The 10,298-nt window shown below is 33.8% G+C and overlaps 1 protein-coding gene across 2 annotated transcripts; it reads right to left on the reverse strand.

The window, feature by feature from the left end:
- Positions 1 to 1,983: 1,983 nt before the first annotated feature.
- Positions 1,984 to 5,931, reverse strand: LOC133293105 (luminal-binding protein 5). 2 transcript variants are annotated; one of them, XM_061491640.1, is made up of 9 exons: positions 5,766 to 5,931; positions 4,755 to 5,022; positions 4,461 to 4,675; positions 4,115 to 4,357; positions 3,502 to 3,981; positions 3,237 to 3,391; positions 3,051 to 3,133; positions 2,930 to 2,960; positions 1,984 to 2,764 (listed from the first exon to the last, which is right to left on the reverse strand). In XM_061491640.1, exons 1-9 carry the CDS (start codon positions 5,818 to 5,820, stop codon positions 2,459 to 2,461), a joined length of 1,836 nt encoding a protein of 611 aa, XP_061347624.1. In that variant the 5' UTR covers positions 5,821 to 5,931; the 3' UTR covers positions 1,984 to 2,458. The 2 variants fall into 2 exon arrangements, with proteins under 2 accessions (XP_061347624.1, XP_061347623.1); XM_061491639.1 differs by having other exon boundaries at positions 1,987 to 2,960; positions 5,766 to 5,928.
- Positions 5,932 to 10,298: the final 4,367 nt, after the last annotated feature.

A 10,298-nucleotide genomic window follows, 5' to 3' on the forward strand; every position in this document is an offset into this window, starting at 1 on the left:
TGAATTGAAAATATTCCTCCACCTTTCTATTAACATTCCTTTATGATTTGGTATTATAAATCTTGGTTTGTTGGTGATGATTATCACCGTAAAGTTATGAGGAATTAATATTCCAACGTAATTTTCTAATCAACTATTGTAACTGCTCTTTGTTTTTGTTTTTTCCCACTTAAAACACACTTCTATTTTAGAAGACTCAAATCCATTCATTGATAAATTGTACAAACATTCATTTATTTGAAATTAAAATTATTTCCATTTTATTTAATTTCTATTATGGAGAAGTTAAAAACGTTGAATAATTGGAGAAAATATTAATTAGAAATTACTTTCATTTTCAATTTATCTATTTCCATCCAATGATTCTGAAAAAAAAAATCATCTAGAACTGTGGCAACGTTAATAGATCTGTATTATGTGTTTAACTTTTTGGTTTTTGACTGTCACAAGAGGTTACAGCTAACATCGCCCACTGGACCGCAATTACTACAATATTTATTTGTGGGTTTCAATGTGACCCACAATTAATGGACCTGATCTAACATGCATTTAAGTCTCTTGCAATAACAATCAGCTTTTAAAAATTAATAATAACTCCATACAATAGAATAATGAAAGGGTTTATTATTTCTATAGGAGATAAATTTATCTTTTATATATATATAAAAGTGCATGAGATCTATATTTTTTTTCTTTTTATATGGGCCTCATATATTCTATATGTATGTAGAAGATAAATTTTATCTACAACATAAAAAACATTAATTTCATAATGAAATACATTTTTTAAATTCTTTGAAAGATTTAGTTTTATTGTCTAAGTCCCATCTCATACTATACGAATTTTGAGTCAAGAATTGTTATCACTATCTCATATTGCATTCTTAAATCTTCGAGGGCCTCACCACCAAAGTAACTATTTAAGTGTTTTAAAAGTTTTATTTTAGGTATGTTTAATTTTTTAATTTATACTTTTATATGTTTTGGATTTGAGATTGATTCGAGTGTAAAGCTGATTTCAAAGATTTAGTTTTATTGTCTAAGTCTCATCTCATACTATACAACTTTTGAGTAAAGAATTGCTATCACTATCACATATTGCATTCTTAAATCTTCGAAAGTAACTATTTAAGTGTTTTAAAAGTTTTATTTTAGGTATGTTTAATTTTTTAATCTATACTTTTATATGTTTTGGATTTGAGATTGATTCGAGTGTAAAGCTGATTTCACGGGTAATAAAGAATTCACAGGTAATTAAGGATTCACAAGTAATTAAGTATCCTCATCCTGTCATACCAAACCAATAATAACAAGTATTAAAGAAAAACTTTATACAGATAATATTCATATTCGTACAGATTGAATACTGCAAGAATCATCAACAAAAGAACACAACTGAAAGATAAAAAAAAAAAAAAAAAAACGCACACGACTTTTGCACGACCAAATTTTTCATTTTTTATTTTTAAAGTGTTGCTATAAATTGTTAAATATTTCCATGCAACACTCATGCAGCATTTAACAATAATGAGAGACTTTTTAATATTCTTGAAAAAAATTATTTTATTAAGAATGTAACATATGTCCTTATTTAATCATACAAGCTGTTAGATTAAAAGTAAAATATTATGAAATCACATATGAATTTCACAAAATTGCTTAGAGTACTAATTTGGGAGAAAATAAAAATTTCTTTACTATCATTATAAAACAATGAACTAATTATAAGTATTCACGTGTACGAGAGAGACTCCTTTTATATGACTGGATACAAGAAACATATTTTAGGACAGACTAATGAAACTCTCCTAGTTTCAGCCAAATCCCTATGTCATTGACAGGGCATGCTACTTCTAGGCCAAAAAATGTCGACTCATGACATTTATAAATCAACTCCCAAGACAACTTGCAAAAGTCGAACTTGAATTTTTAACCAGTGTTAATACTTAACAGCAGGTGACAATCCATGTTACAGAGGATTATAAATTGATGTTTGCTACACAGGAAGTGCTAGGCCTTCGATACTTGGAATGATAACCAGATCTTGAGATTTGTGTGTCGTAACTAAATAAAATAAAATAAAAATTAAAAAAATTAACTGAGTACTAATGCTTTACAACTTAAAGTATCACTTTCCTGACAAATTTAGAGAGGCTGAGAGACTGCACCGAAGTCCCAACCGTAGTCTCCATTTCTAAGACCCAGACAAGGATGGAGAGGATTGCACGAAAACGAACCATACACAACAAAAGTAAAAGCAAGTTCATACAGCTGAAGAAGTTTTGTTTAAAACTAGCACAAAAAAAGTACAAGTAATTTTGCCACCAAAAAGCAAGCACAGGGGAAATTCTTCTTAATTCCGACCTATCAGAAAAATTAAGACTCCGCCTAACCTAATGCTCCTCATCATATCTAGCTCCTGTGTTTGCAAGCGCCAGTCAAATTATAGCAAACATTTCTAGAGCTCGTCGTGAGAGTCATCCTCCTCCTCCTCCCCAGATGCACCACCTGGGGCACCACCTGCTCTCTGATAGACTGCGGTGATAATTGGGTTACAAACGGCTTCCACTTCTTTGAGCTTCTCTTCATATTCTTCTTTCTCCACACTCTGGTTGTCATCCAGCCATTCCAGAGCTTCTTTCACAGCAGTCTCAACTTTCTCCTTTTCATCAGACTCCAACTTGTCAGCCAGCTTGTCTTTGTCACTTATCTGGTTTTTCATGTTGTAGACGTACGTTTCGAGAGCGTTACGAGCATCAATCCTCTCCTTCACTTTTTTGTCTTCCTCGGCAAACTCTTCTGCTTCACGAACCATCCGCTCGATTTCCTCTTGGCTCAGCCGTCCCTTTTCATTCGTAATGGTGATCTTTTCTGCTTTACCAGTTCCCTTGTCTTCCGCCTTCACATTTAGGATGCCATTTGCATCGACTTCAAAGGTCACTTCAATTTGAGGGGTACCTCTGTTCAATTACCACACAAAATTATCAATAAATTACAAACATCAATTGAGCAAAATTTAGAAAGGACGGCATGAAAAGCAGGAAACAAACCTTGGAGCTGGTGGAATTCCTGTCAGATCAAACTTCCCAAGCAACCGGCAATCCTTTGTGAGACTCCTCTCACCTTCAAATACCTATTAATAAAAAGGTGTCAAAATTGGGGTCAAACATTACGAATTTAGAAGAAAAATGTCTCAGCATCATGCGCTAGAGTGGAGTTGAATTATGGAACAGTACCTGAATGGAGACGGTAGTCTGCTGATCCTGGTAGGTGGTAAAAACCTGAGATTTCTTGGTAGGGATAACAGTATTTCTGGGAATCAACTTTGTCATCACCCCACCAACAGTTTCAATTCCAAGGGTGAGGGGAGCCACATCCAGGAGAAGGATATCTGGATCCAGAGTGCCACATAACAATGAGAAAGTGTAATGCTTGGCAATCTACTTGCATCAATAAAATTTATGACCTCTAACCAAGTAATTAAGAAACTAGACTATGTACCTTTGGTTTCTTCACCACCCTCTCCACTCAAAATACTTCCTTGAACTGCAGCACCATAGGCAACTGCCTCATCAGGGTTGACACCCTTGTTTGGCTCCTTTCCATCAAAGTAGTCCTTCAAAAGCTGTTGTACTTTTGGAATCCTTGTGCTTCCGCCAACAAGCACAATCTCATCAATCTGATTCTTCTGTAATCCAGCATCCTCCATTGCCTTCTTCACAGGCCCCATTGTCTTACGGAACAAGTCATTGTTCAACTCCTCGAACCGAGCTCTGGTAAGTGGCTCAGAAAAATCAACACCATCAAAGAGTGATTCAATTTCCACGCGGACCTGGTGCTGGCTGCTGAGAGCTCTCTTGGCACGCTCACTTTCTCTTCTAAGCTTGCCAAGTGCTCTGTTGTCCTTGCTAATATCCTTTCCATGCTTTTTCTTGATCAATTTAATGAAGTAGTCCATTATTCTATGATCAAAGTCCTCACCTGGTTAAGGAAAGGAGAAATAGCAGCCATTAACAGCAGAAGAAAATTTTTTATGGAAAGAATAATTTTTCTTTTATTTAATAATTTCCTCTTATTCTGTCTTATTTTATAAGGGGGGGAAAAAAGTACTCACCTCCAAGATGAGTATCTCCATTTGTAGCAAGAACCTCAAAAACACCATTATCGATTGTCAAGATACTGACATCAAATGTCCCACCCCCAAGATCAAAGACAAGAATGTTCTTCTCGCCACCTTTCTTGTCCAATCCATATGCAATGGCAGCAGCAGTTGGTTCATTAATAATTCTAGCAACATTCAGACCAGCAATGACACCAGCATCCTTGGTGGCCTGCCTCTGAGCATCATTGAAGTAAGCTGTACATTTGAAAAGAAAATGAGAGAAATTAGAATAAAGACAAAAGCAGGAATAAAAGAACCAATATTGCGGGAGAAATAAGTTGTAAGTTGCTCCATTTACCAGGGACAGTGACCACAGCATCATTAATTTTCTTCCCGAGGAATGCTTCAGCAGTTTCCTTCATCTTGGTCAGAATCATGGCACTGATTTCCTCAGGGCTGAACACCTTGGTCTCACCATCCTTTATTTTTACCTGTATGTAAGGTTTGCCGTCCTTGTTGACAATCTTATAAGGAACAAGCTTCATGTCTTTTTGAACTTCCTTATCTTCAAACCTGCAAAAAGATACCCATCAGTCACCTTTATTCCCATCAAGTCAAATTGTCATAAATCAACAACTTGAGGATGCCTTACTTTCTTCCTATAAGTCTCTTGACATCAAAGATGGTCCTTTCAGGGTTGACAGCTGCCTGATTCTTTGCAGCCTCCCCGATCAGTCTCTCACTGTCGGTGAAAGCAACCCATGATGGGGTGATACGGTTACCTTGGTCATTGGCTATGATTTCAACATGGCCATTCTTATAAACACCAACACAGGAATAGGTTGTTCCAAGGTCTATCCCAATGACTGTCCCCAACTTGGTGGCTTCCTCTTTCGCAATGGAAATTGCAAATAGACATCCTACAACGAACTTTCTCAATGTTAGTTACATTATTACAACACTGGAACTCAACGTAAGGGAATTAACTTTTGCATTTGCATATAGTTGTGCTTGACAAATGACAAGCCTGATAAATACAGAGCTTTATTTAGCACGTATTTCTTCCAAATTAGGCGAATCACGGATACTGTTTGCAGTGTATCTGATTATCTGCTAGGCGTAAACTTCATGATGCCATATTCAAAACGAAAACATGAAAACGCCAATAAGTTGCAACGCATGCAATGACAGCAATAGTCTTAAGCAACAAGACGGAACCAAACCTAAGCCAAGCTCCTTTCCGATGTCTAATACTAATCACTAAGCTTAACAGTGAAAAATATTTACTAACAAACTTACAAAGAAATAATGAAACCGACATAAAGCCCTTTCATATAAGAAGGAGAACTAATCACTGTTGATGATTTCTTAGATGCGGATCATATTACTCACATCTGTAAGATCCTGATACTAACGACTATGGAAAGAACGTCACTGAAGTGCAAAAATCCTAAACAACTACGTCTAAGATCTCACTGATCTATTGCTATGTAACACAACACAACCAATCACACAAAAATTCACCAAAATCAGGTTCAAAAAAGGTTCAAAGCAAGCAAGATCTGTTCGCATTTTCCGCTTCCGCATTAAAACAAAAAAATAAAATCAAAAACAGAAAGAGCTATAAAACATGATCGGATCTAATAGGACGTGAAAAAATTACCAAATGAAATAATGGCCAGAACAATCAGAGAGCCGCGTTTCCATGAGCCTGCCATAGCTGTCTCTCTCTCTCTCTCTTTCTCTTCTTCTTCTTCTTCTAGCTAGCGTCCACGATTACGATTCGAATGGTTAACTTAGGTATATGGTTTTCCAATGGCGCGTGAGGCGCTGAGCCGTTTTTATAGTGTGTTCAGTGGAGACTACCAGGCCCATTCCGACTCTACCGAAACCAGGACCCTTTGTCAACTGAAAGCATTACGCTCGAACATGTCATTGATGATGACGTGGACCAATTGCAATTCAGTAATGGGTAGTTCTAGCCAATGATATTCGTCCTTGTGCTGGGAACTTCTCTGCCGTCTATCTTATACACCTCAACATATCAACCTTCTGATTAAACTCTAGTCTCTCTCTATATATATAAATAAGGGTTATTATTAGTACCTCTAATTATCTATTTATGTTTTTATTGATTACTTTTAAATTGTTTTTAAATTATCAACTTTTATATAATTAATTAAAGGGAAAAACATCTATCTTTTTAAAGGATATAATCTTATATCATTTTAGATTCTAACCGTTGATTTTCGTCCATCACCGGTTATAATCTATTGGATCAAATTTAATGGCCAAATTTATTATTAATTAATTAATAATTTTGATCCATTAAATTATAACCGTTGATGGACGAAAATCAATGGTTAGGATCTAAAATGATATAAGATTATATCCTTTAGAATGACAGAGGTTATTCCCTTAATTAAATTTCACTCTCTTAAGAACGATTAAATATCTTAATGTCATTAGGGGTGAAACTGGGTCGGGCCGGCCTACAGGGGCCTACGGCTCGGCCTACATTAGGCCAAACCTAACCTAGTATATTTTGTATAATAGGCCGGGCTTGGGCTTTAAAAAAGCCTGTTTAATAAAAAGGCCGTAGTCCCATTTTCAAAAGGTCGGACCTCTAAGCCTACAGGCCGGCCTATATTATACTATTTACTTTAAATAAAATAAAATAGAGTAAGTATGCCTTGAAGAAAAACAAAAGAAATAAATTTAATTAATTGCAATTATTTATAACTTAATTATATTCGATTATATTTTAATAGAAATCTTACTTTATTTCTTATATAGGAGGAACCGACATCTCAACATGTTAGATTGTGTATATGAATATATTAAAAGATTTATTGGTGAGGTTGTACTTACTATAAGCATCATGATGTGTTTGTTGAATTCATGTAGTTATTTTAATTTACATAGTATGGATTTGTTTGTTAGAGCTGATAAAATATATGTTATTTCGTTTGAGCATTTTGCTTTTGAAAATGACTTAAATGCATATTGTATGAGTTTTGTTATGATTCGTGATTATGTTTTGACGTTGAAATTATGATTTTTTGGTGTAGCAACATAATTTGAGTACTTTGTAAAGTTAATTTATGGTTCTGCCTGGAAGTTAAAAATTAACAGGCTAACGGACTAAGACAGGCCATTTGTTTTTTATAAACAGGTCAAACCAGGCTAACAGTTAGACTCATACTAGGCTTGGGCCAGGCCAAATTAAAATTTTTTGACGTAGACTTGGACTTTTCGGGGTTCGCCCAGCCCAGCCCACTTTCACCCCTAAATGTCATATCTATTAAAATGATACATGTTGTTTCTTATTTTTATTTTTAAATTTTAAATTTAAATTCATTTGAAATAATATTGTATTTTTTATGATATTAAATGTATTTCTATATTTTTAAATTTTTTTTTTTTTTTTGGTACATTGCCAGGAGGTATCCCCATTCAACCTTCTCCGGGCACCATGCCCTCGGGGTACGGCCCGTTAGGGCTAGCCCCTCCTTGTAACAGTGGGTGCACTAAGCTTCGCAACCGGAGAAAGGACGAGACTAATCCCCCAACCGAAGATTTTTTGGCTTATCCTCTGGCCCCCAAAGATTTTCCAAGAAACTGCTTGAGGCAGGGTTTGATTCATATTTTTAAATTTTATATGAATCAATTATGTGTAAATTTATAAATTAAATATTTTTCTATTTTAATTTATATTTTTTATATTTTACATGAATTAAAAAATGCACATATAATATACCGAATACATTTATTGTCACATTATTTAATAAATTTAATTTTTTATATAATTATTAACATAGTCAAAATTATTAAATAAAATTCAGCACACGATTAGATTATGGTGTAAAGATTTCTTACGCTAATAATATATTCAAATTAATTTTAAATAATTAAATTTAAAAATGTAATAAAATAATTAATAAAAAAATAGCAATTGGTGTTTTCCTCATTCTTTATTGTCATTTTATTTGTGAATTTAATTTTATTATGTCATGGATGTAAAAAAAATCATATATTATTATTCAATTATATATTGTTAAGATATTAAAGCAACTTTATTTTTATAATAATTGTTTAAAATTATTTTAACGGTGAAATTTATACTCTTCCTAATCCTTCTCGTTTGATTTATCCTGAAAATCTATGAAAATGCTTTGTAATATGTATTTTAATATTGGGGTTATTGTTTCTCGTATTATATGAGATAAATTTTATTTTCTACACACACATAAAAGTATGTGGGGTCCATGTAAAGAGAAAATAGAGAAAGAGAAAACATAAATCTCATACATTTTTATATATATATAGAAGACAAAATTATCTTCTATAACATAAAAAATAATAAATCATTTAATATTTGCCAATATATTTATGTTGTCAAGCTTTTTTGTTTTGTTTATGGGCTTATCTAGTCTCATGTTGCATGAAAGATGAATCTTATGTCATTGACACATAGTGATGAGGCTCATCGCCTAAAAAAAATTGCACGATTATCGAAAAGCGTATAAAAAAAACTCACCCCATCTAACATGAGAATGATTTTGCCCCTTTACTTAAAGAATCTGAAAGCATCTTGGTTGAGGAACCTCACAAAAATTGTATTTGCTAATTCATCTTTCAAGAGTTGTTAAAAAACAAGACTTCAAATTCCAATCTATAGTGTCTTTAATATGCTAAAAGTGTAATTAAGTTGGAACAATTGGGCAAATCTTAAAAGGTCCCTCGGCACATAGACATTAAAATTTACAATGTCTGTAATAGTTTAAGGTATGGGTGTTCGCGGTCTGGATTGGATCGGTTTTGAAAGCAAAATTTATCTGATCTAATCCCTTCGATTTGATTATTTAATCACCCATTTGGTTTCATTTTTTTTTTCAAATTCGATCCAATCCAATCTAATTTTATTCGATTTGGATAGGATCAGTTTTCGATTTTTTAAAAATTCTAAAATTTATATGATGATTATTGTGCAAATAATATATCTTTTGTATGTATTGGTTTTGTAAAATTTTTATAATGGTTACTGTGCAATCTAAAAGTATGAGTAAATGATAGTCTAATTTTCAATATAGTATAACAAAAAGTTAAAACTGGATAAACTCAATTTCAAGTATCTATCACCTATTGGATAAGAAGGAAAATTAGACAATAATAAAGTAAGGAAAATTGATCTCAATTACTAATATAGAGAGATCTTAAAACAGTTTTTTATTTTAAATTTTGGCATATAAGTTTTATAATAGTATCACATTCACGTGAAAATTATAAAACTAAATAACAAAAATCATTAACTCAATTCACTTGGTGTGGAACCCACTTGGTGTATCGGATCCACTTAGCTCATTGGTGGTGGTCCCCGCCACGGGCTTCCCCCGGGACCCGCCTGACAGTGGTATCAGAGTCGGGTTGTGCTCGAGCTAGCCAGGTGTTTGGCTAAAGGCGGGTTGAGTACTTAGGCTAGGAGTACTCTGTTGAGGGGGAGCATATCAATGTTGAGTTTCACATTCGAGGGAGAGATTGTTGAGATATTCAAGTGTGACGAGTCTCACATTGGTTGGTAATGGGCTAAGTGAAGAGTATATAAGTGGAAGGACCCATGAACCCAATGTCAGGCGGGTCCAGGGGGAAGCCCGTGGCGGGAGACCACTACCAATGAGCCAAGCTACTCCAAGTATACTAAGTGGATCCGACATCTTGTCTCAACCCAAAACCTTAAGGCATTGGGCATTGGGTTCATGGGTCCTTCCACTTATATACTCTTCACTTAGCCCATTACCAACCAATGTGGGACTCATCACACTTGAATATCTCAACAGTCAAGATTATGTATATGATATGTACATTATGTTGTGAGATAATATCAGTAATGACACGAAGTCATTTTCTGGTATATATGTGTATATGTATTTATATGGATTGAATTGTCTGTTATTAGGTACAAGATTATATAGCAGGATATGATACTTGATTATCCAATTTACAACTATTATGTTGTCCACAGACTCTATTCGAAATAGTACTAGATATTATTTTTGAATAATTATTTGATCATTAATTATGGTCACATGGTTGTCAAGTATGGATTTTGTGTAGGTATGAGACTGTACAGTTTATAATAGATGAAAAATAAATTAGGAATGACAATTTATATAATATAAACATAAAGGAAAAAGTC

Source organism: Gastrolobium bilobum, unplaced genomic scaffold (genome assembly GCF_033153095.1).
Source record: "Gastrolobium bilobum isolate Gb01-03AN ecotype WA unplaced genomic scaffold, APGP_CSIRO_Gbil_v1 utg16185, whole genome shotgun sequence".
Taxonomy (NCBI): domain Eukaryota; kingdom Viridiplantae; phylum Streptophyta; class Magnoliopsida; order Fabales; family Fabaceae; genus Gastrolobium; species Gastrolobium bilobum.

Bases quoted from the DNA above. Each gene is read 5' to 3' on its own strand.
- LOC133293105 (XM_061491639.1), bottom strand. From the start codon at position 5,820: ATGGCAGGCTCATGGAAACGCGGCTCTCTGATTGTTCTGGCCATTATT. The intron at 5,023-5,765 runs GTAATTTTTTCA...AGTTCGTTGTAG, and splicing joins TCTGGCCATTATTTCATTTG to GATGTCTATTTGCAATTTCC. The intron at 3,392-3,501 runs GTACATAGTCTA...CTCTGGATCCAG, and splicing joins GGGTGGTGAAGAAACCAAAG to ATATCCTTCTCCTGGATGTG.